The following is a 25,771-nucleotide window of genomic DNA, read 5'->3' as shown; positions in this document are numbered from 1 at the left end:
TTTGCACACACTCTGATTTACCCTTCCAACGTTTGGGTAAAATCGGTTTAACCGAGCCCGACCCGGTAAAACCCGGGACTGAACCGACCTGCCCGGGGGTTAACGGGCCGGGTTACGGTTCTATTTTTCATGCCATCTCGGGTCACGGGTCACGCCGGGTCGGACCGGGTTTTGAGCCGTACACATCCCTAGTCAAAAGAGCATATATAATTGGAAATGAAATCTACTGTTTCTATACAATCATCTTTATCCCGTAACCAATTAAAGTTATTATTTCCCATTTAATTCCTCAGGACTGACAAACATGAAACATTACTTACTACACATGTGTTCTGTAATTTAATTTGTATGATTATTACTATTTATAAAATTGGATGCACTTTTTAATTTTTTGTTCTATTCACATCTCAAAGTTGTTATATACAGTATATCTTACTTTTGTTGTATTGGTATGTTATTATGACATTATGTTAACTCGATTTCTATCTTTCGTTCTACCCTTGTTCAAGGCATGCAACAATTCCGTAACACGTATTCGGGTAGGAACTTGGGGAAAGCAAAGTGTGAGTTTAGATAGTGAGCAATGGTCTTTTGAACTGGAGCCAAATCACAAGCTACAAAAAATAACCATCGATCATGGTGATGTAATATACTCCCTTATGTTCACCACTCAATATAAAGATATCCTTCACACTTCAAACAAGGTTGGTGGTTCAGTTGGGGGAGACATTATTTCCGAGGTTAGCATATCTTAACTTTGCTAATGTATAGATACTTTTTAATTTACATACATAATGTTAGGCGTTTATTTTATATCCAGGTTATGCTTGACGCTGACGAGGAAATTATTGATATTAAAGGAACCATTGGTACCCAAGGTGGTAATACAGTTATTTCATCCCTTACTTTTGAAACGAACAAGACAACTCATGGACCTTTTGGTCGAGAAACAGAGTGTGTTTTCTCTATACCATGGGAAAATGGCTCCTTAGTTGGTTTTTATGGCCTTTCTAGTGATTTTATTGATAGCATCGGCGTCTATTTGAAAGCTGATAATGAAATCATGAAGGTTGGAACATGGGGAAATCCTCTCCCAGGAGAAATTTGGTCTCATGAACTTGAGAGAAATCATCATCTGAATGGGATAACCATTGATCATGACAATAATATATGTTCTCTAGTTTTCTCTGCACAACATAAAGGGTTAAGATACAAATCTAAAAGAATCGGTGGTTGGCATGGTGGAGAGAAACGTTCCGTGGTAAAGTCTTTCTTACTCAAAAAGTTAACTCACATGACCATTATGCTCGTTTAGTTAGCATTTTCGGCAATGTTAATTGGTCTATCCGCTCGTGTTTTACAAACATTACTATGCATATCATTAGAGTTAATTGCACAAATGATCCTTACGGTTTATACATTTTGTTGGTTTTCATCCTTCAAAGTTAATTTTAATGAATTTCGTCTTTCATCTATATTTTTTTTAGTGAATTATATCCTTTCGAGGGATGTAATCTTACACATTTTTCGTGGTTTTCATCCTTCAAAAGGATATAAGATGCTAAAAAATCAAAGATGAACGACGAAATCCACTAAAAATAACTTTGAGGGATGAAAACCACTAAAATGTATAAACCACAATGATGATTAGTACAATTAAACTCCGTATCATTATATGGTAATTGATAACCATAGGAGACCTTTGCTAGCTTCACCAACATGAAAAACAAATGAAAGAAAACTTTAATAAATTGGCTAATATGTTGGCAGGAATATCAAATTTTCAAATATCAACTGTAATTATATATAAAAAAATCTTTACACAACATAAAATCACTTTAGTGATAAAAGTTTTACAGTTGATATAATACAACATTAATTATTTTTTAAATGGACTATCTATCTCCTTGACTTGTTTTTAGTATTTATCTAGTTTGTGATATATTTCTTCGATCTTCTACCACAGATAACATTTGACTCAGACGAAGAAATTATTGGCATCGTTGGAACAGTTGGGGTATCAAAGGGAGCTTTTCCAGGTCACACGGTTATTACATCAATGTCATTTGTGACAAACAAAAGAACTCATGGGCCTTTGGTGAAAAACGAGGGACACCTTTTTCAGTACAATGGGACAGTGGTTCTTTTGCAGGAATTTATGGTCGTCGTGGCGCTTTATTGGATAGCATCGGTGTCTATTTGATGGCCAAGATGTAAGATACGGAATAAAGAACCTTTTGTCTTTATAAGACTTTTGGACCACGATCTAGTCGGCTAGTCTCGTTTATTGTTTTCTATTTATACTCCGTATTATTTAGACCACCCGGCTTGGGGTCGGCTTCGGTGTGATGAGAAATGACTCAAGTTTGCATGTGCCACCCACATGTCAGTTTATTTGGTCGATTCTCTAAAATAATAGGTTAGTGTTTAAACTACTTGTTAATTAATTAGGGTGTGTTTGGTATTGCTTTTTCAAAATATATTTTACGTTTTCAAAACTGCGTTTTAAAAAAGCATGTAAGTACATGTGGCTCAACACATTAACCGAATAGGCAATATCCTGTCATGTGGCTTGTAAACATAACAACCGCCCAATGAGACAACGATATTGAGTTGCATTAGTTTTGTCACTTTCACATCATTAAGTTTCAAGTTTTGTTCAATGAAGAAGGAAAAGGGGCGACATCCAGTTAAGCCTTTATCGTCAAGAATGTCAAGAATATACTTTCGTTGAGTTAAGACCATGCCTTCAGTTGTTCTAGCTATCCCGGTTTCCAAAAACGTTTTAACGATCCAAGTTCCTTGATAGTGAACTTCTCATGAACAGGGGCAGTTCTCTTTGGGGACCCGTGGGGGCCCTGGCCACCGCAGTTTTTTCTCTAAGATATCCGTATTTCGTCCAAAAAAAATTATATCTATTAAGTCGGTCCCCAAAGATTTTTTTTTTTAACAACTTTCGATATATTTAATACATTTAATAGTCCAATAAAATTTACCTTTTTAGTTTTATAACCCACTATTCACTTGGTCCATTCATAAATCTATGTTTTAGCCACTATTCACAATCCACGTAACAAGATCTTCCTCCTGTTTTTGAGTTTTAGGTTCCGGCAAAAGAAAATTACCTTTTTTGTTTTATAACCCATAATTCAATTAGTCAACGTCTTTTCTCTTGGTATTTTAGTAAGTCTTTGTAGTTTTTGTTGGTTAGAAACTATGTATTGATAATTTGAATGGAAAACTTAGATTATTAGTGTTATTTTTGTTTGACCCGAGCCAATTTAATGTATTGCATAATCATAATATAATACTTGGAACATAATGATGATAAAAATAAAAAAAAAAGTTCCTAACCCCCACAGTTAAAACTTGTAAGATCCGTCACTGCTCATGAAGGTAACTTTTAATTTCTAGATTTTTGTCGATATGATCACCAATGATGATCACGTTGTCCACATAATCGAGAATAACAACAAAGCTACCAAGAGATTTGCAAGTGGATAGGGAATAATAGTTGGCTTTGGACTGTTTCAAACCGAAATCAATTAGAGTGGCAGTAAATTTTTGGTACTAGTTTCGAGACACTTTTTTTAAGCGGTAAAGAGACTTCTTGGGGCGACATACTTTCGTGTCGTTTTTCTTTAAGAAACCTTGAGGAATCTTCATGTAATAAAGTTCCTCTTTTAGATCACCATGTAACGAGTTTGGAAACTGGAGCAAAGCATGATGATAATCATGGTGCGGTTTTCTCTTGTTTGACTAGGAGGAGCTGATCGAGGTGAATCTCTTTCTTCTTGAGTGGGTGGCTAATTCTTCAACTAATATAGTGGAAGTTGCCTGGTCTCATTTAATTGCTTCCATGAGTGGCTAATTCTTCAACTAATATAGTTTAAGCTCAAGGGCATTGAGCACGTGATTTAACAATTGAAGAGCACCAACATGTTCCAAACCTTCACAACCAATTAACAAAGATAGTGAAGTCGGCGAGCCATCTAGTAAAAGAGTTCTAGGTAGTTTCGAATCATCATACGTAAGATCGACTCTTTATTAACAAAGTCAGATACATATACATACATTCCATGTATATCTTCTCATTATATTATATATATGCTAAAAAGTTATATGACATGTACAAGTTCTTTAAGCATGTACAAATTCTTATAGCACATACTAATATTTATTAATTTTCATTTTAACCTATTAAAGTTTCTATCTTTTAATTTTAACCCCACATCAAAGTTTTCATTTTTATTTTTTTACACTAAACTTTTAAGTTCTCACGTTTTTATCAAACAACTTTCACACACTTACGGTTTTATTTATAAACTTTTTAGTTTTTGATAATTTTCATCCGTCTTTTTATATATATAACGTTTTCAATATATAATAACTTTTATTATCGTCACGTCTCACGTTCATGTAATATTTAAAACATATATATAATTATTGTTTATATTTTTATACTTTTTATTATTCTATTACAATTTTTTCTCAATGTAATTGATACATGTTTTGTTGTCTTTTTCTAAGGAAAGTTTTTATCTTTTAACTTTTAACTCACATCAAAGTTTTCGGTTTCATTTTTTCGACAATAAACTTTTAGGTTCTCATGTTTTCTTAAAACAACTTTCACACAGTTACGGTTTTACCATCAAACATTTGATCTTTGATTATTCTCATTAATCTTTTTATATATATAACGTTTTTAATATATAACAACTTTCATCATCGTTACATCTAACGTTCATGTAAGCTTTAAAATATTAATATAGTTATTGTTTATGTGCCTATACATCTTATTATTCCTTTTTAAAAAATATTATTGTTATTACTACACACTTAGTTGTCTTTTTTAAAGTTTGGGTTCAAATATCGACATAAATTTGGGTCCAAAACTTTACCGTGTAAAATATATATGCCGCAGCAACGTGCGGGTAAAATAAACTAGTTTTTAACTAAATCAATTTAAGACCGTACGTATGATAATAATGAGACATAAATTTATAAGAATTACAAATGTACTTTTTCGGGTTTATGGGCTAGCCCAAGCCTGACATAAGGCCCGGTTTTTATGAAAAGTATAGACTGTGGCCCAAGTTTATACTCAGGAACAAAGTAGGTAAAGATAGACATGGACAAAAAAACCGGTTCCGAAAAATCGGTTTCCTAACTTGGGTGAAAAATCCCTTACATACCAATTTTTTAATATTTTGAATAAATGTTTGATCCTCATGATTTTTATGGTTTAAAAAAAGTTATCTGAGAAATTTTTCACCCAACTTAAATGTCTAATAGACTCATATTCTCTTTCCCATATATATATATATATATATATCACAAAACGAAAGAAAATAGTCAAAAGCAAATCTTTAGAAGTAAAACAATAAGTGTATTAAAGTAAGTTGTTTCAGAACCCAAAATGCTTGGTGTCAAAACACTGAAAACAAAAACAATTAACAAGTGACCATGTTTTCATACAATTATACGTATAATTAATCGGTACATCCTAGTAAAAACATCATATAATAATATGAAATCATGTAACTACTTCGAGTGTAATGACCATGTTTTCTGTCCTGAGATTGTAGATTTGCCATGGAGGTCAGAACTCAGAAGACAAGTTTCCAATTGGATGCAATACTAGATATTCCTCGTAGGAAAGGTGCGAAAGACTTATAATCACCAGCAAAATTCCAAACAGGTGATTTAAACTGTTTGTTTTGTATGGTGATGTTCAAGCACTTTAATAATTAAGCTCATATGTAATGCCACACTTTTTTTTAAAAAGAATTGATATTAATACTACATCTTTTGATAATTTTACTATAACTTCGTATCATTAATTTGTATAATCAGCTGTAAAATCTGTATGTTATGATATATTTATCAAAAATTGTAATATGAATATACCTCCCTTTTAAAAAGGGATGTATCTAAATCCATAGTGTATGTGTCGTATTGGTGGACGTCTAGTAGACATTAGCTAGTGTGATTCTTTTTATTCGTGGATTATGTGGCAGACATGGCCCATTAGCTTAAGTTCTTCGGTATCTTGCTGCAAACTTGTAAATTATTAAAAATTTGGCTATTAAAAATAATACTATAACTAGATTTTAGGCTCGTGTCTAATATACGAGGCTTAGAGCGTTATTAACATTGGATGCTAATTTATTATAATTTAAAACTAATACACGAGGCTTAGAACGTTATTGACATTGAATGCTAATTTATTATAATTTAAAACTTAATACTCCATACTATTTTGAATAATAAAAACTTGATCTATATATCAACACTTTAAGTTTTATATTGAAATATTAAAACAATGTTCATCGATGTTATTTACTTTGACATACTTAACGATATTTGAAGATTACAAAATATAATATGTCCATCTAAGTTGTAAATTGTGACATATTTAGTGATATTTGAACATTAAATAGATCATAATAGGTCACTATTATTTTATTTGCTTTATTGTTACACATATTGTATTACATTCTAATTTTACACTATAGGAAATAATATTTTATCTTTAAAAGAAAGATATATTGATATGACGAGAGAAAGTACTCCCGCGTTGTGGCGGTGAGATGGTGAAGTTGATAGGTCATAGGAGGTGATAGGTCATAGAGTGTTATAGCAAAATGCCTTAGCTGTACAGGCTTCGCCTTCGGATTTAACAATTCGTCAAAAGTATATCGAATGACCTATCTAATGAAAGAACATGAAATTTTAAGAATACCCATATAAGTTTTATAGTTTATCGATGTACAGTTTTTGAGATAAAAGATTTTGAATTATCTAGGGAAATAAAATGATTTATAGAGGAGAGAGAAAAATGAGTGGTTAAGATTTGAGGAGAGAAAGAAAAATGAGTGGTTAAGTTTTTTTCATGAATAAGTGACAGGGGTATTTTGGGTTTTTTAATTACTTAAAGTTGAAAAAATAGATGGAGTAAATCTATATCTATATATATATATATATATATTCTCTTATAAAGAAAAACCTCAATTCTATTTTAGGTAATTTTACCTTTGAATTACCATAATTGCCCTTGACTTTTTAAGTTTAGCCTATAATGAATTAATTTACACTCTAAACCTTTATTTTTAATAATTAACACTTTAAGCCCTTATCTTTTAAAAATTTCCACTATCACAATTACATCAATCTATACCACTTGACACAGCCATTACCACGAATAGTATCATCACCGACACCGCTAGACCGTATTCCCCACCATTACCGCCGCATTGTGCGGTTAGCATGTTTGTACTTTATAATGTAGTAGAGATCGATAGAGCATATTATTGGATATATATTAATTATTATTATATTTGATATATATCCGTTAATATTCTATTGGATAAGTATTAACTATTATTCTATCAGATATATATCAGCTATTATTATTTATTTATTATATTAAAATTAATGGGTAAAAAATGTAAATTTGTAATAGAAAACAAAAAATGTAAATTAAAGTCAAAATTGAAAAAAAAAACAGTTACTATAGCAAGGAGGTACACTTCCATTAACAGCTGGTACAACCTTGCAAACAGTTAATTTATGTCGGAAAAAAAGGGTTTATTCCAAAAAAAGTTAACCTATTTACACGAAATTCCTATTAAAGGTAACCTATTTTGTTTTCGTCTTTATCCTATTTTCAAAAAATTCCTAATAAAGAGTATATCGTTAGTTTTTGACAGACGGAGCTCGTTAAGTGCCACATCACCGATGCCACATCACCGATGCCATGAGGTGAGTCAAAGTCATCAAAACTGATGACATGACATCGGTGACATGACACTTAACGAGCTCCGTCTGTCAAAAACTAACGATATACCTTTTATTAGGAATTTTTTGAAAATAAGATTTTTTAAATAGACGAAAACAAAATAGGTTACCTTTAATAGGAATTTCATGTAAATATGTTACCTTTTTATGGAATTTAAAAAAAAAAAACCACGGAAATATTGATTCCCCCATTCACTTGTTCCTCCCTTTGGTTATCATAACCCCTTCTTAAATCAAATTGTTAGCAATATCATCAGTGCAATCATCAACCAACTAGGAGTTGTTGCTTTCTTTCAAAGTCCTAATTTTTTTGGGCGGCAAAAATAATCAATTAAATGCTACTATGTTTGGGGGTTTTTTAACCAGGAACAGGTCATTCACTTTCGTCATTCTACTTTTGCAATTGTTGAGGTATTATCGATTTGCTAATTATTATTTTTTCATTACTTGATTGCTATATGGTTTTAATTATAAAGATGTGGTGGACTACACATTCATGTTAATTGGCGTGTATCTATATATATTTTGATTTTAGCTTAATTTACTGCACAAAAAGACCTGAATTTGTAGTTAGTTTTTGTCATTTTCTCTGATCTATATTTGATTCAAAATCTTTACATTGCTACTTGACGCACTCAAATACCATGGAGGCGGCTTTAAAGCAAGCTATGCAAATGAACACGTACACCAAAAAAGTCCATCACTTTTGGCAAAAAAATTTGTCAAGTTTCTAGATACAGTATGTTGTTTTTCTTGACATCTGTTTTTTCTACATTAGTGAAATCTATTGTCACCAACAACTGAAGTTGAATAGTTATAATAGTTGATAAGTCATCGTTGTACGCCCAAACTTTGTTTTGATTTTGTTCAACAATAAGTTCAATGATCTTGACCCATTTGACATTTCTGTTATCACGAAAAGAAATGTAGATCTGTATATCACGAAAAGAGAATACCGATAGCTATCAATTGGATTCATGGTGGGCTGGTGGCAAAGCCTTGCTACCTCCCTGTTATATATAGTTTTGTTAGAGGTGTCAAAGCAGTAAAACAATATAAATCTGCTAATAAGTAAATTGGTAAAAAAAAAAAAAGTGTTTTGCATCCACCTTATATGTCCAAAATAACCGTTTTAACCTAGGGATAAGTGCCTCGAAATGTAACTAAGTATGGTCAAATGTCTATTGTAGAAACCAACTATTAGTTTTGGATATTGTATAGAAGTAACTTGGTAAAAGAGTCTAAAACATTAAAAAGTGACATGTTCCATCATTAGCCGGTAACTACTTAAGTGCATGGAAATGTAACTAAGTATGGTCAAATGTCTATTGTAGGAATCAACTATCAGTTTTGGATATTGTATGAAAGTAACTTGGTAAAAGAGTATAAAACATTAAAAAGTGACTTATTCCATCATTAGCCAGTAAATACTCTATTTTCTTTTCAATTATTTTCGACGTGGAATATGTGAAGTGGTGGCGACTGAAACTGTAATCTCGTACTCCTGTATCTGATAACTGTAAGAATCGGGTCTACTTGCTTTTGTAACACCCCGAACTACGGCCCGGAATATTACGGAAATTAAATAGCACATGATGGAATTATCGTAGGCAACTAAATGAAAATAAATGAATTCGATGAATTCAATAAGTTTAAGACAAGTACAAACACAAAATGCATAAGGAGCCAGTAGCCATCACAAGTTTACAAAACAATCTAAAAGATGGCGATCGATCCTAAGCATAATGCAAAAGAAGGGCATGTGAATCCTTGATCCATGTAAGTCTAAGTCCGGGTCCAACAATCTATCAAATCATACATCTTGTCTTGGGTTCACCTGATTACCTGAAAAGTGTACTAAACAAGTCAACACGAGGTTGGTGAGTTCGTAAAAATGGTTCACAAGGAACCATTGTCGATAGTCACAATGTCTAATCACAATAAGACCATATGGCAAAAAATAGTTACGTGTAATAAATGAGCACAAGTGATGTAAATGTCCAAGTCACGTATCGTATGTATGCATGTGCCATGATGAATATCAAATGTAAGCCAACCATGTCACGTAAAGGGTTTGCATGTGTGTAATTCGCATAGATAAGTGAGCTTACGTGTAAAGCACGTAAATAAGTATACATTGCGTGTAGAGCGCATATATAAGTATACGCAGCGTGTAAAGCGCATAAATAGGTATACATTGCGTGTAAATCGCATAAATAAGTATATTTTGCGTGTAAAGCGCATAAATAAGTACGTTGCGTGTAAAGCGCATAAATAATAAACGTTGCGTGTAAAGCGCATAAATAAGTATACTTTGCGTGTAAAGCGCATAAATAAGTATACGTTGCATTTAAAGCGCATAAATAATATACGTTGCGTGTAAAGCGCATAAATAAGTATACTTTGCGTGTAAAGCGCATAAATAAGTATACGTTGCGTGTAAAGCGCATAAATAATATACGTTGCGTGTAAAGCGCATAAATAAGTATGCTTTGCGTGTAAAGCGCATAAATAAGTATGCTTTGCGTGTAAAGCGCATAAATAAGTATACGTTGCGTGTAAAGCGCGTAAATCATGAGTAACAATACGTATATGTCCATTCCAACACAATCCAATATCCATCCATTCCACTACACAACACGTACCTACACTTCGGAGGATTTTACTTTCATCAAGTTCTAGATGCTTGTATACAGGGTCACCCGCAACCTTCCCACCACATCTAAAACCCTTTGAGAAGCATAACCGACTTCCATGTAGGCACAACTATCCTAACTAATCATGATATCACAACCATGCGCAAAACCAACCAAGTAATGGATAAACTGTCAAGTAAGTCAATCAGACAATCAAACGACTAACAAGTAGTTGTACACTTTCCAGCCCGAATCTCAAGCGAGTAGGGAGCTACGGAACTCACCTTAGCCTTAGATGTCGTTAGAATGAGCTTAAGCGGGTGAGTGAGGAGCACAACGATCACAACCCTATTACATCAACATATTATCATCACATTTTATCATACACTATGCCACAACCCCAAACATGGTTTATAAGATGAGTCTAGAACATTTGGTTAAAGATATAAAAGTTTTGGTCGAACACTAGTTGAGGTTTGACACTCACTTTTGACGGAGAAATCAAAGTGTTACACACGCCTTGTTATGGATCATTAAGATGTAAAAATGAATTTGGGTTAAGCAACTAAAGATTAGACACTTTAAAACACAAAATATACATAACTAGCAAATATGTGGCACGTAGGAAATGCATGTGGCACATATTTAGCTTTTTCAGGTTTTTGGGCAAATATGTGGCACATGCATAAATGCATGTGGAACATATTTAGCTCTGTTCGGACTTTACACAAAAACTGTGGCACATGCATTATTAATGTGGCACATCTGGGCATGTTCTTGCTCAAACGGGTCTTCACCTCAAAATCGACCCCAAACTCGTTTTTGACCATTTTGAAGCTTGTATAAGCGAAATTAGACACAACCCACTTCAAAACTCAATCCATAACAACAATTCCATGCTTAAATCCGAATTTAACCTAATTTACCCACTTTGTAACCCTAATTTCGACCCATTTCGTTTTTGACTTGCAATTTGACCCAATGTCCATCAAAATGACTAGAAATATGTAAATAAGCATGAAATGATAACTATGGGATGAATTTAACTTACCAAAACCTTCACCTCGTGCTCAAACCCGAATTTGACCCGAATGGGAGAATCCTTGGACTTCAAAACCCGAATTTTTGATATGATGAAGATGAGATGGTGATGAAACTTAATCTTGCATTAATCTAGCTTGAGATACACTAATTGATGAAGAGAATTTAGAGAGAGAGAGTGAGATTGTGTGTGTGTGTGTTCTTGAGAGAAAGATAAAGAGAGAAAGAGATGGGGAAATGAAAGGGGTGGTGGAGGTTGGAGGGGAATAAGGGGGATGGGGTTGGGTCACGGGTCTTGGGTCATGGGTTGACCCTCTTCACACACTACTAGCTCAAATAAATCGTTGCCCCTTTTTGTCGTCTAAAATCATACCGTCCAACGAGTGGTCAAATGACCCATTAAACGTTTTGCCCATCATTTAATCTCAATGGAGCTAAATCATTCTTTATTTAAATTTACTAAGCATTTTGCATAAAATTCAAAAGGTCAAAATTTGCGGATGTTACAGCTTTCCTTTACACAACTCAACAATTTTGAATTGTCTTCTATTCCGCATCTCTTGTAGCAAATATACACAAGCAGCAATACAACAATACTTATCCTATGTATAATACCCCTTTATTCATCTTGCATTCCTGTACAATGAACCAAGCTATCACATTTTATTAACTGTTAGTAGTATTCAAGAGATGACACTTACTTTTAACAGCCTTCCCAAAGATACTTAGTATTTGCGGTCAAAGAATATATGAGGAATTGAATCTTGCATATTCTGACATAGAAAGCAATTGCAATAAAATTGAAAAAATTGAAAAAATGAAAAATTAGGGTTTTTGGTTTTCCCCCTTTCTATACCTGCTACAAAACATGAATTACTTGTAGATAAATGAAGGAAATACCTTGATATAGCAGTGGAAGAGTTAAGTAGACATCGATCGAAGACGAATTTTGGATTTCGTATATATGTTGTATGTGTGGCTTTGGTTTGGAATTGTCGTGTGCGTGTAAAAGTGTGTGTGTGTGTGTGTAAAAGTGTGTGAAATGAGAAACTGATCCAACGTTTGTTTTTATATGTAAGTTAGTTTTTGTTGTTATTTGTCCGCTCACATATTCAACGTCGGAAATAATTAAAAGAAAATAGAGTATTTACCGGCTAATGATGGAACATGTCACTTTTTAATGTTTTAGACTCTTTTACCAAGTTACTTCCATACAATATCCAAAACTGATAGTTGGTTCCTACAATAGACATTTAGCCATACTTAGTTACATTTTGGGGCACTTATCCCTTTTGACCTATTACCTAACCCTTTTGAACTACTCGTTTTGCCAATTTTAATTTTTCTGGTAGCTTGATGGCTATATATTATTGAATCTCGTGTTTCATCAGGGATTTATTAAAGGGTACGAACTATGATTTCTCTATCGTTTAAGGTACTAAATGTCGGAGTTTACTATTATCGTTTTGTTGTCGACGAGCAGTACGTAGACTTATGCTCCTCATTTACCACATGATCGAAATAATATGGGGAATGAATTTCAAAATATTGGAATTGAAGGTATGCCACATTAGCTACATATCGGCTAGGGTCATAACTTCAGATTTGGTTCTATAAGCAAAAGAAGTTGTCGACTCAAGCCTTATGTGACAACCTTGAACTATATGTAACATCCGGTCGCAACACGCGGGTGTAAAATTCTCGTTAAAAACATATATTGATATATACTCGATCCGTACTAAACAACTAGAAGCATATATATAATCTGTATATATAAGTTGAATGTTAAAGTAAATTTACTAACCAACAAAAGAGGTAAATATAATAACAAAACAAGAAAGACAAGAGCCCGACATTTTTTATTTTAGTAACAAACTTTGTTTCCTCTTCTTCCTTTCTTGCCAAATCCTTTTGATTTTTCTTGATTTTCTTGAGTTGCATGTAACTCCTCAGTCTTCTCTCATTATCAATCACACTCCTCTTGACATTATTTTCCTCCAAAATTGCTCTTTGTGTAATTACCAAAAAATCCTTACCATTCAAACAATTACCTGAAACCAAGTCTTGTAATTTTAGACTAACCTCCTTCACTTGAAAAATCGTATCTCCTGCCATATAATTAGCATCTAATAATACCAATTTTATTTTACATTTTACCATCTCATTTGGATTTAATCCAGGTAAAACAATGATGTATTTCAAAACAATCTCATTAAACACCCCATATCTGCTTACACTAACCGGTTTGATAATCGATAGGTTGCCTGCCCGTTTCAAGGAAGGATTTATTATAATCCAGTTTAGTGTCACGGATTCTTTCAAAAGAGATAATGAAGCTTCATTGTTTGAGATTTCTAGATCATTGAACTTCTCGGGTACGTGTGTTGATTCGTTTAATACAATCTGAAATGGTGATGACAAGAAATGATCACTTGTGGTGTTAGTAAAGTGGGCTGTGGAGTAAATAATGTTGCCTTTGTAGCGTATATCGACAAGTGAGATGAGTTCAGATGGCAAAGAATGGTCTTTTTCATGATGAGAATTTGACAAATATTTAGAGGGAGGATATGTGACTAAAGAAGGAAAAGAGTCTCGAAAGAAAGAGTAGTAACATTTAGGAAAGGTGGAAATGATTTGATGAACATGAGGGTGGGTTATAGAAGGCCAAGTGGACATGGAGACATCGGCCCAAAGCTTGTGATCTATACAAAGGGATCGTAGATGGGTTGATGATGCGGTGGCTGTCGCGATGGTCCAAAGGGATGGACCATCGAGACGTGGTAAGATGTGTTTTTGAATGATATCTTGGTGGATATCTTCAAGAATCGTTGCCATATGATTCAATAACATATGGGTATAGGCTGAAAATTTTCAAAACCTTGGTAAGATGTGTTTTTGAATGGTATCTTGCTAGATATGCAGCTAGCTTATTTACTTATATATGGGTATAGGCTGGGAATTTTCAAAAACTTAGACAAGTATTTCTTTATTGCCATATGATTCAATAACAATCATAGTAATGACATGTCATTCTCCTTGTTTTCGTGAGAATTAGTGGGCTAGTTAGTGGGGAGTTACTTTTTCAAGAATATATATTGTATTTATCGGAAAGTGTTGTATGATACTCCACCCATGAAAAATGTCATAGTTTAAATTCTCAAAGTCTATTTTTATAAACTTTGACCTCAAATATATATTTTTGTGTTATATAAAATTTGATGAAATTTATACCAATGAAAACACGTTTAAAACGCAACCACTTTATATAACTTTCATCAGATATTATCTAACGTAAACAAAATCATTTAAGGTCAAAGTTAGAATAGTTGGACTTTGAAAATTCAAAATGAAATACTTTTAATGGAGCGGAAGGACTAGTATATTAAAAATATGGGGAAGGGATTAACTTGAGGTCAATATTTAAAGATGATATTTGAATTTTGGCCTTTGATTTTTATTTAAGGGTCAAGATTTTATCCATTTGACTCAAGTTGGTAAAGGGAATCCCCTCCCAAAAATATCATATAGTGAAAACTAATGATGTGATATATGTTAGGTGGATATTTTTTTCATGTCTCGTTTGAATGTAATCGACATGAGTTTTTTCATCTTTTTTTGTTGTTTTTACAGTTATTGTTCCTAGTGAGTCTAGACTGTCTTTTGTTGTATTCTAAAATAGCTTTTGCTATATCCTGTACTCGGTATTCTAGATTCTAACACCTTGCTAAAGTTCTTTCTAGGGAAAAGAATCTCTGTGTGTATGTAACTTATCTTCGGTTACCGGAAATTTTGTTTTGGTTCATTGTATGTAAGTAACCTGTTAAATTGAACGAATCGTGTAAAAAATCTGCTAAATGCTGATGTGGTGGTTGTGTGACCTAAGAAACAAACACATATATAGATTGTGTGACCTGATTGACAAGTTCGTGGGTTTGGCACTTTGGCCCAATGAACTTAACTAGCAAAGTTTGTTGGCCACTTGGCCCACGACTAATTTTCTAGGACCAACTACCAAGTTCGTTCGACTCTAAGTCCGCTTGCTGTCCTGAATTGTATGAAGACAGTCACAAAAACAGATCTACAATTTCAAAGGAACATTTTGTGTACGTGGAAGAATCGATTTGATCCTATATTGTAGCAAAGGTTTGTCTATGTATATAAATCTATTTCTTTTTTTTAGTATTTCACAAACAATTGCAGCAAACAAATCTAAATCAAGCTAGATAAATGATCACACCTTTTTAAAAATTTATATATTGGGAATTTTTTGATAAATAAAATCGAGTTTTAAATATATACGAGTAAAAAGAAATAAGTACCAAATTACTAACTAATGTACATTATTAGACAGTGAGAATCAACACAAAAACCAAACATAACCAAGAGGTCAACATAAATTCATCTTCACAATAAATTAAACTTCTTGCTTTGTTTTTTCTTTTTCAAGTTTTTTAGCAACTTAAAAAATGTTTATCTCTCTTCATTTCTTTACGTAAACCGTTGAATCTCCTCATGTCATCATTCACTGTGCTCCCAACATTTTTTTTCTCCAAAACAAATTACTACGCAGTGATATAGATAAACAAGACCGTAAATAACCTAGTTTTAAACTATTCAACGCATGTAAATTGGAAAAAATATATATGTAAAAAAGTAATAGCCAGCAAATTGTTTACAAACTAGAAAACAAATTCAGAAGTTTTGAAATGGCAAAATTTATCAATAACTTATATTAAGCAAAAAGAAGTATATATTGTCTGTTATACAAGTTGAATGCCAAAGTTAATATATATATATATATATATTTTTAGAACAGCGAAAGGTCGGACCACGGGTATCCGGATTGAATACCATGGGCCTACCCGATCCCCTCCTCCGCCCGATCCACCCTGTAAATTCAACTCACTCGCCAAGAATATTGGCTAGAAACAACGCTTGAGATGGAATTCGAACATGTGACTCGCATAGTGAACAAAAAAGGTAAATATAATAACTAAACAACAACGACATCAGCCCGGCATGATTGAACCTGGCAACAAACTTTTTTTTCTTTTCTTCCTTTTTTCCCAAATCTTGTTGATCTTTTTTGATTTGCTTGAGTTACATGTGACTCATCAATCTCCTCTCATCATCAATCGCAATCCTCCTAACATTATTTTCCTCCATAATTGCTCTTTGTATAATCACCATAAAATCTTTACCATTCAAACAATTACTAGAAACCAAATCTTGTACTTTTAGACTAACCTCCTTCACTTGCAAAATCACATCTCCTTCGATATTAGACTCTAATAATACCAATTGTATTTTACATTTTACCAGCTCATCATTTGGATTACATCTAGGTAAAATAGTAATATATTGCAAATTGATCTCTTTTGACACCCAACCATATTTTACACTAACCGGTTTGATAGTTGATAAGTTGCCTGCCCGTTTTTGAGTAGGATTTATTATAATCCAATTTAGTGTCATAGATTCTTTCAAAAATGATAGTGTTTCTTCGTCGTTGAGGAATGCTAGCTCCTCAAACTTCTCAGGTAAGTGGCCGTTCGAAAAAAAAAATACAATCTGAAATGGTGATGATAAGAAATGATCACTTTTGGTGTTAGTGAAATGGGCTTTGGAGTAAATGATGTTGCCATTGTAGCGAATATTGACAAGTGAGATCAGTTCAGATTACAAATTATGATGATTAGGTGATGTCAACCATTGATGATCATTCTGATGCAAAATATTTTTTGGTAAATGTTTTACCCTAGTTAACTTGATTTTATTTTTATTCTTTTGATCAGGTGAATTTGGCAAATAAGAGGGACTATATGTGAATAAAGAAGGAAAAGAGTCTTGAAAGAAAGAGCGGTGACCATTAGGAAATGTGGAAATGATTTGATGAACGCGAGGGCAGGTTATAGAAGGCCAAGTGGACAGGGAAACGTCGGTCCATAGCTTGTGATCGTCATCGGAACAAAGGGATCGTAGATAAGATGATGATGATGATGATGATGATGCGGTGGCTGTTGTGATGGTCTCGAGACGTGGTAAGATGTGTTTTTGGATGATATCTTGATGGATATCTTCAAGAGTTGTAGCCATATATACTGTTTTAGACTTTAAGTAAACGAGTAAACTAATTATAGACCATTCAAAAGAAATGGAAATAAACTATGTATGGGCTAGTTTGTCTATTTATATATGGGTATCGGCTTTTCCAATAACCCATACAAGTATTTCTTTCTTTATTGCCATATGATTTAAAAAACAACCAAATCATACTTTGGGTATATTTGGCAACAAGCTTTTAGGAGCTGCAAGCTTCAAGCTTTTAAGAAAAAGCTCATACCTTTGAAAAAGTTATGTTTGATTAAAGAGCTTTAAGCTTTTAAATTTGATCAAAAAGCTGCATATCTAAACGCTAACTAGTCTAGCGTTTCAAACTAGCTAGAGGCTTTTGACACACTAATTACATAAATGACCTGCGAATGTTCTCAAATACTATACGGTGTCATAACATATTTGATGGACCCTTACATATCCAATCCAATACTGTATAATATAAATGATAGGGAGGATACTTATGGGCCATGGTAATGCTTTGGAGAGCAAAACATTTGAAAAGAGTCTTCAAGTTTCAAGTTCCAATAGCAACTTTGACATTAAAAGGTAAAACATAATATATATATTTTTTTAAGTGAAAAACACTTTGACTTTTTTTTTTCTTTATAATTATTTTTTTGAACAGAAAATGATCAAAAGTTCTTTATAATTATTTGAGCAAGGATTTAATAACTTTTGATAATGTCTATAATGGTAATTTTACACATTTTATTAAAAGCTACAGCTACTTTACCAAACATAAAAATACATTTATCAGTTACAGCTACCAGCTTACAGTTACATCTACCAGCTTCTAACCTTTAGCTACCAGCTAACAGCTTCCAGCCAACAGCTACCAGCTAGTTTTGTTTATTAAAAAAGAAAACTTGATTATGTTCCCATCTTTTATATATATTAAATGAGATTCTTAAATTAGAAAAATGAAAAATGACCCTATATTGAAATTCATTTTTTATTTTTTCACTCTAAGAAATGCTTACATCATCTTTGACTGGACTTTTAGTCAAATACGATTTTAGTCCTCCAACTTCTATTATTTTTTTCAAGGGATTAATCACGGAACGACTAACGTACTTTCTATTTATACACGGTTGCCCATTATACTTTTTTATCCATAGGTTTCACGAACAAACTTTTTTCTTTTTTACACGGTTGACCATTATCTTCATGTCTGCTTCTGTCTCATCCACATTTCTTCATATCTGGTTCTGGTTTTGGTTAGAAATGGAGAAGCAGCGGCTTAAAAGACTATACATTTAATAAAATTTAGTTGATTTTTTTTTGTTTTTTTTGAAGATCTGGGTTTTCTTTGAAGAGAGAGAACCAGATACGAAAGAAATGTGGACGAGGGAGAAGCAGGTATAAAGATAATGGTCAACCGTATACAAAAGGAAAAAAGTTTGTTGGTGAAACCCATTGATAAAAAAATATAATGGGCAACCGTGTACAAATGAAAAAGTACGTTAGTCGTCCCGTGATTAATCCCTTTTTTCAAACACTCATACATTTCGACCTTTTGCAACTTTTCACTTTTTTTTTCATAATGTAAATTGAAAGCAATATAGATTGTAAGCACCATGAGAAACACTCTTTTCAGTGCGATCAAACGAATAAATGTCTAATATTTTAATAACAAAGCAATCTGAGAAACGCTCTTGTAAACGATTTTTTTAAACTCTGATATATGTTTTAATGAGGGTTTTTTTTACAAGTTTACGGATTTTTGATTATTTAATATGATGAGGTTTTTCTTTAGAACATGATTAAAATACAAGATAAATAACGTAATCAAAGAATATTTTTTTTTTTCATTACTGCGCATTTTGTCTTCTCTTAGATTTTTATAATTTTGAAATTTATTTTTCAGCTTTTTATATATACAAATTTAACTATTTTTATAAGGTTCTTCGCATTTTACGTCGGTTATAAGCTAGTTTAACATAAAAACAAAACTATACGTTCCCATTTTGCACTAATCACTTGTATTCATTTAAGGTTTGACTTATAAATTAGCTATATGATTGTTGTTTTGTTTTAATGTGGATGATGGATTTTAAACAATATCAATTTATATATATTTAAAGTTTGTGTTAATATTTACATACAATACTGGTCGACTCAATTTTTACACCACCTTAATATCTTGATTGAAAAGTTTTACCAAAGTCAATTTGTACTACTTTAGTGTTTATATACACACTTCAAAAGGTAATTAACACCACTCAATTTTTTTTATTATTATTTTTTTTTACACCACCTTAATATCTTGATTGAAAAGTTTTACCGAATTCAGTTTGTACTATTTTAGTGTTTTTATACACACTTCAAAAGATAATTAAGGAAATTGTGAAACACGTCTTTACTTGAAGCGAAAACCGGAAAAAGGTAGAAAAACAATTAAGCATGTATATAGGAAAAGGCAAAAATGGTATTTGGCTATTGGATTATGTTTTGACAATAAAATATGTAATTGTTTTTGTTAAAAGTTATATATACGCTCTAATAGAGTGACTCAGGGCTCTAAAATGCATTAAATTAAGTTAATTTTAGACTCTAATGAAATCGCAACTATTATCTTTGTTAATTATCATGTCTTGTAAATTATAAGTATCACTATTCTAGTACCTGCACGTGCAGCGATAACAATCTACAAAGCTCAAGATGTCGTGACGAAAATACTTAACATGGTGCTTATTTTGTACTAAACAAAAGTTTCTGTTGTTTGTTTTGAACAATCAAAGTAGACGATTGAATTTGTAATGGCAACTTCTATACGTTGTGTTTATTTAGCTATTTATGTTTATTGCTTTTACTATTTAGCTATTTATGTTTATTGCTTTGCTTTGTGAACTTTGTCGGATCCTGAATGTCGTTATCAAATGCAATTTAGTTACCCTATGTAAATTCCGTGATGTATGTGCTTATCGTTGTATCCTGAGTTTTCCGTCAAAATCGTGATGTGATATAATAATAATAATAATAATAATAAGAATAATAATAATAATAATAATTGTAATTTTTTTTTTGTAAAGTTTCAATTAAAAATAAATAAATAAATAAATAAATAATAATAATAATAATAATAATAATAATAATAATAATAATAATAATAATAATAATAATAAAGTGGTGAAGATATGGATGGATATTATTGATGCGGATGTGTCGGGTTTCAAGTCAGTTTTAAAACGATAATCTTTGTTCCACGACATACACCAAATTATTATTCTCTCTAGTTGGCCTCCATACCTATACTTTTAATAAAAGTTATCAATTGAAGTTATCAACTCCATTCTTCATCCATGCATTTTTGCTAAGGCAGTACCGCCATCATAAATATGTAAGGTAGCTATTCCATTTATAGATAATTTCTTTTGAAACAGAAGATCAAAGGAAACTAGGAAAGTTTGATAAAGTTAATAAAACGAAATTCAAGCAATTACATAATTGACTATAGGATACCATCTATCTATCTATTTATATCTATATATAATATAAAAGTTAAGTTTTTGAAATCAATTATAAAACTACACCATACCTTTTAATAATTGTAATGTTTTAATAACTGTAATGTTAAAAGTTACTTATGTTAAATGAGTTTGAAAAGCCTATTATGTAGTCTCTCATGTTAAATGAGTTTCAAGAGTCTTGGAAATTAAGCCTATTATGTAGTCTCTCATGTTAAATGAGTTTCAAGAGTCTTGGAAATTAATTATGTGTGGAGGGAAGTTAATTATCTATGCGCATGGAAGCTATATATTTGCATGCAATGCGAAGGGAAATTATTTGTGTAGGAAAGTAATGGCCTCCAAAAGCTATTTTGGAAAACCAAAAGTTGTTTTGGAAAACCAAAAGTATTAATTTTTAGGGAAAGAGAGAAAGTGAGAATATTTAGGGAAAGAGGGAAAGTGGTTTAATAACTTGATTAACTAGTCCAATGCCCCCAATTTAGTGGGGAATAGTTTATTAACCATTAGTGGCCAATGATTAATTAGGTAATAACTAACCAAGCACCATCAATTATAATCAATCCCATTACTTACCTCTTAATACACCATACCAAACTCTAATCTTCTAGTTTAGTGGGAGCTTTGGAAGTTTAGAAATGATGCTATTTTTAATCCGTCTAAGAAAAGGGATTTTGTGCTCGTTAATGCCATTATCAACTTCTCTTACTTGTGGTTTCGATATACACAAGCAAAGTCTAGTATCAGTCGGGATGAGTGAATTAAAAATCGAACTTCTAGTTTTCTTGATTGTTCGTGTTATTTTGTTTGTCGAGTTTTAATTTTGCTAGTTTATTCTCATTAGCTCCTAGTTTTTCCCCGTTTTTGTTTGGAATCGCATAAATTAAATTTATTCTCTTGTATCTTGGCCTTTAGTATCATGCTAGTTGGTCGTCTTCTATACTACTAGATATTGTATTGGTGTGTTGATGTGGAATACAATTTTTCCATATATATATAATACAGATTTGATGTGGCCTTTAGTATCATGCTATTGTATTTGAGAGCCTAAAATGTTTGGTGTCAAAAAACTGAAAACGAAAACAATTACCAAGTGACCATGTTATCATACAATTATACATATAATTAATAGGTACGCATCCTACTAAGAAGATCATATAATAATAAGAAATCATGTGACTTCCAGTTTAATGACCATGTTTTGTTTCCTGAGATGTAGATTTGCCATGGAGGTCAGAAGACAACTTCCCAATAGGATGCAATAACTAGATATTCCTAGCTCCTAATTAAGAAATGTAGGTGCCAAAGACTTTTTATCACCAGCAAAATTCCAAACAGGTGATTTAAACTGTTTGTTTTATATGGTGATGGCCAGACTTTTTTTAAATTCCATAGTGTATGTGTCGTATTGGTGACGTCTAGTAGACAGCTAGCGTGATTCTTTTTATTCGTGGATTATAGACGTCTAGTAGACAGCTATAACTTAATTAAGTTCTTTGGTATCTTGCTGTAAACTTGTGAATTAATCAACATTTGGTTGTTAAAAACAATATTTAAAACATATATTGATATATACTAAACAACTAGAAGCATATACAATCTGTCCATACAAGTTGAATGTTAAAGTTAGTATACCTACTAACAAAAGAGGTAAATAAAATAACAAAACAAGAAAGACAAGATCCAGACATTTTTTATTTTGGTAAAAAACTTTGTTTTCTCTTCTCCCTTTCTTGCCAAATCCTTTTGATCTTTTTTGATCTTCTTGAGTTGCATGTAACTCATTAATCTCCTCTCATCATCAATCACAATCCTCCTAACATTATTTTCCTCCATAATTGCTCTTTGTGTAATGACCATAAAATCTTTACCATTCAAACAATTACTGGTAACCAAATCTTGTACTTTTAGACTAACCTCCTTCACTTGCAAAATCGTATCTCCTTCCATATAATTAGCATCTAATAATACCAATTTTATTTTACATTTTACCATCTCATTTGGATTTAATCCAGGTAAAACAATGATGTATTTCAAAACAATCTCATTAAACACCCCATATCTGCTTACACTAACCGGTTTGATAATCGATAGGTTGCCTGCCCGTTTCAAGGAAGGATTTATTATAATCCAGTTTAGTGTCACGGATTCTTTCAAAAGAGATAATGAAGCTTCATTGTTTGAGATTTCCAGATCATTGAACTTCTCGGGTACGTGTGTTGATTCGTTTAATACAATCTGAAATGGTGATGACAAGAAATGATCACTTGTGGTGTTAGTAAAGTGGGCTGTGGAGTAAATAATGTTGCCTTTGTAGCGTATATCGACAAGTGAGATGAGTTCAGATGGCAAAGAATGGTCTTTTTCATGATGAGAATTTGACAAATATTTAGAGGGAGGATATGTGACTAAAGAAGGAAAAGAGTCTTGAAAGAAAGAGTGGTGACGTTTAGGAAAGGTGGAAATGATTTGATGAACATGAGGGTGGGTTATAGAAGGCCAAGTGGACATGGAGACATCGGCCCATAGCTTGTGATTGAAACAAAGGGATCGTAGATGGGCTGATGATGCGGTGGTTGTCGCGATGGTCCAGAGAGATGGACCATCAAGACGTGGTAAGATGTGTTTTTGGATGATATCTTGTTGGATATCTTCAAGATTTGTTGCCATTGATCAAGTAAACTAATTAACCAAGATATGCAGGTAATGCAGCTAGCTTATTTACTTATATTTGGGTATGGACCATCGAGACAAGTATTTCTTTAGTGCCACTAACAATTGCAGTAAATAATAATCAATAATAATCTTATGTCATTCTCCTAGGTTTCGTGACAAGTTATTGGCTAGCTAGTGGGGATATATATATATATATATATGGAGACAATCAAATAAGAACAGTTTTAAAATAAGAACGGTGATAACATCTTAAAATCGTCATTTTGATGCATTAAAAGTCCATAAAACTGACATAGTGCATAACTAATTATCATTATTTAAGTGTTTAACAAAACATTGATTTATCAAAATCGAAAAAATCATGTTTTTGTTGGATGCATCATTTTGATGAATATGCATCCAAGATGGATGCACAAAACAAAAAACATGATTATTTCGATTTTGACGGATGAATGTGTTGTTAAACACTTAAATAATGTTAGTTATGCACTATGTTGGTTTTATGGAGTTTTAATTCATCAAAATGATGTTTTTAAGTATTCTCACTGCTCTTATTTTAAAATTGTCCTTACCGGAGTGTTACCCTAACATAGTGCATAACTAACATTATTTAAGTGTTTAACAACACATTGATATGTCGAAATCAAAAAAATCACGTTTTTTGTTGGATGCACAAAACAAAAAACATGATTTTCTCGATTTTGACAGACCAATGTGTTGTTAAACACTTAAATAATGATAATTACCTATACACTATGTTAGTTTTATGGATTTTTAATGCATCAAAATGTGGTTTTTAAGTGTTCTCACCATATTCTTATTTTCAAGTTATGATTAAGAAGCTCTCATGTATCTATTAATTCAAATGGTTATAACATGAACTTTTCTCATTAAGGTATACATCAAAATAATAATCATGGAACCATCTGGGTACTGGTTTTACAGCTCGTTGGCCACCTGCCCCCTTAAAATGTGACTTGGTGGGAACACCATCCAGGTTTAAATTTCTGCAAAAGCAGCCAAGGTTTATGGGTCTCATTGTCAGACAGTATTATAGTTAATATGAAAATTTCCTCTACGAGACTGAAGGGTTTTTAAGTATTTACCCTCTTTTTCTTCCGAATACATAATAATGGACTAGAAGTTATAGAGATGACTCAATATTAATAGATTGTCGACCCGACATGTGCTCACCACCGTATCAACACATGAGACACCCTAACAAAACATACACATAGGCTAACAAGCTGTGATAGCCTTACTGATAATTTCATGGGTTTGGCCCAATGAAACTTAACCAGCAAAGTTTGTTGGCCCATAGTTAATTTTGCGGGACCAAGTGACCAACTACCAGGTTCGTTCAACTCCAAGTCCGCTTGTTTTCATGAAGTATAGTTTATCATCAACCGGGTAATACCCGGGCTTTATTATAATAACTTTTTACAAACTGTTAATTGTTAAATGAAAAAATAATAAACTAAATGTCAAAACCCGCAAAGAAAGAATTAATATTAGATGATATACTAATTAAATTAAGTCTCTAATTATATATAGGGTTTAGTATGCCGGAATGCAACAAACTATGCCCAAAATATTATAGTGTGCACAAACTAAAGTTTTTTTTATCGTATGCATAAACTTAATAAAAAATGTTATATCGTACAATTTTTTGTGACCGACCAATAAAAATCTTACATGTGGCTTGTTTAAAAAAATTTTTTTTACATGTAGCAGCTCATACGGACTGCCACGTATACACATTGTATGATTTGAATATTTTTATACAAAAGAAAAAAACATTAGTTCGTGCACACTATAACCTTTTGGACATAGTTTGTTGCATTCTGGCGCACTAATCCCTTATATATATATATATATAGTTGTATTCCCTTACATCTTTAAAAATTTATTGAGATCCAATAGTCACATCTCAACCCTTGGATCAAAAATGATCAATGATCTGTTAAAAACTAAAAAAAGTGCACGGAGGGGTAATTTTGTCATTTGACATATTATCTTAATCCCCTGCTAACT

The 25,771-nt window shown here is 32.4% G+C and overlaps 3 protein-coding genes and 1 pseudogene across 3 annotated transcripts; 1 reads left to right on the top strand and 3 right to left on the bottom strand.

The window, feature by feature from the left end:
- The first annotated feature begins 467 nt into the window (after window positions 1–467).
- LOC122587621 lies at window positions 468–2,373 on the top strand (annotated as a pseudogene).
- Window positions 2,374–13,421: 11,048 nt separating this feature from the next.
- Window positions 13,422–14,414, bottom strand: LOC122589395 (F-box protein At2g27310-like). Its single transcript, XM_043761689.1, has 2 exons — window positions 13,719–14,414; window positions 13,422–13,528 (listed from the first exon to the last, which is right to left on the bottom strand). The coding sequence occupies exons 1-2, from the start codon at window positions 14,325–14,327 to the stop codon at window positions 13,517–13,519; spliced, it is 621 nt and encodes a 206-aa protein (XP_043617624.1). The 5' UTR covers window positions 14,328–14,414; the 3' UTR covers window positions 13,422–13,516.
- Window positions 14,415–16,445: 2,031 nt separating this feature from the next.
- Window positions 16,446–17,610, bottom strand: LOC122587619 (F-box protein At2g27310-like). Its single transcript, XM_043759794.1, has 2 exons — window positions 17,188–17,610; window positions 16,446–17,145 (listed from the first exon to the last, which is right to left on the bottom strand). Exons 1-2 carry the CDS (start codon window positions 17,571–17,573, stop codon window positions 16,578–16,580), a joined length of 954 nt encoding a protein of 317 aa, XP_043615729.1. The 5' UTR covers window positions 17,574–17,610; the 3' UTR covers window positions 16,446–16,577.
- Window positions 17,611–22,636: 5,026 nt separating this feature from the next.
- Window positions 22,637–23,731, bottom strand: LOC122587618 (F-box protein At2g27310-like). The gene is made up of 2 exons (XM_043759793.1): window positions 22,773–23,731; window positions 22,637–22,661 (listed from the first exon to the last, which is right to left on the bottom strand). The coding sequence occupies exons 1-2, from the start codon at window positions 23,729–23,731 to the stop codon at window positions 22,637–22,639; spliced, it is 984 nt and encodes a 327-aa protein (XP_043615728.1).
- Window positions 23,732–25,771: the final 2,040 nt, after the last annotated feature.

This window comes from Erigeron canadensis, chromosome 2 (genome assembly GCF_010389155.1).
Source record: "Erigeron canadensis isolate Cc75 chromosome 2, C_canadensis_v1, whole genome shotgun sequence".
In the NCBI taxonomy this organism is placed as follows: domain Eukaryota; kingdom Viridiplantae; phylum Streptophyta; class Magnoliopsida; order Asterales; family Asteraceae; genus Erigeron; species Erigeron canadensis.
The sequence above is the reverse complement of the archived record's forward strand: the minus strand, read 5'-3'. Positions and strand labels throughout refer to the sequence as shown.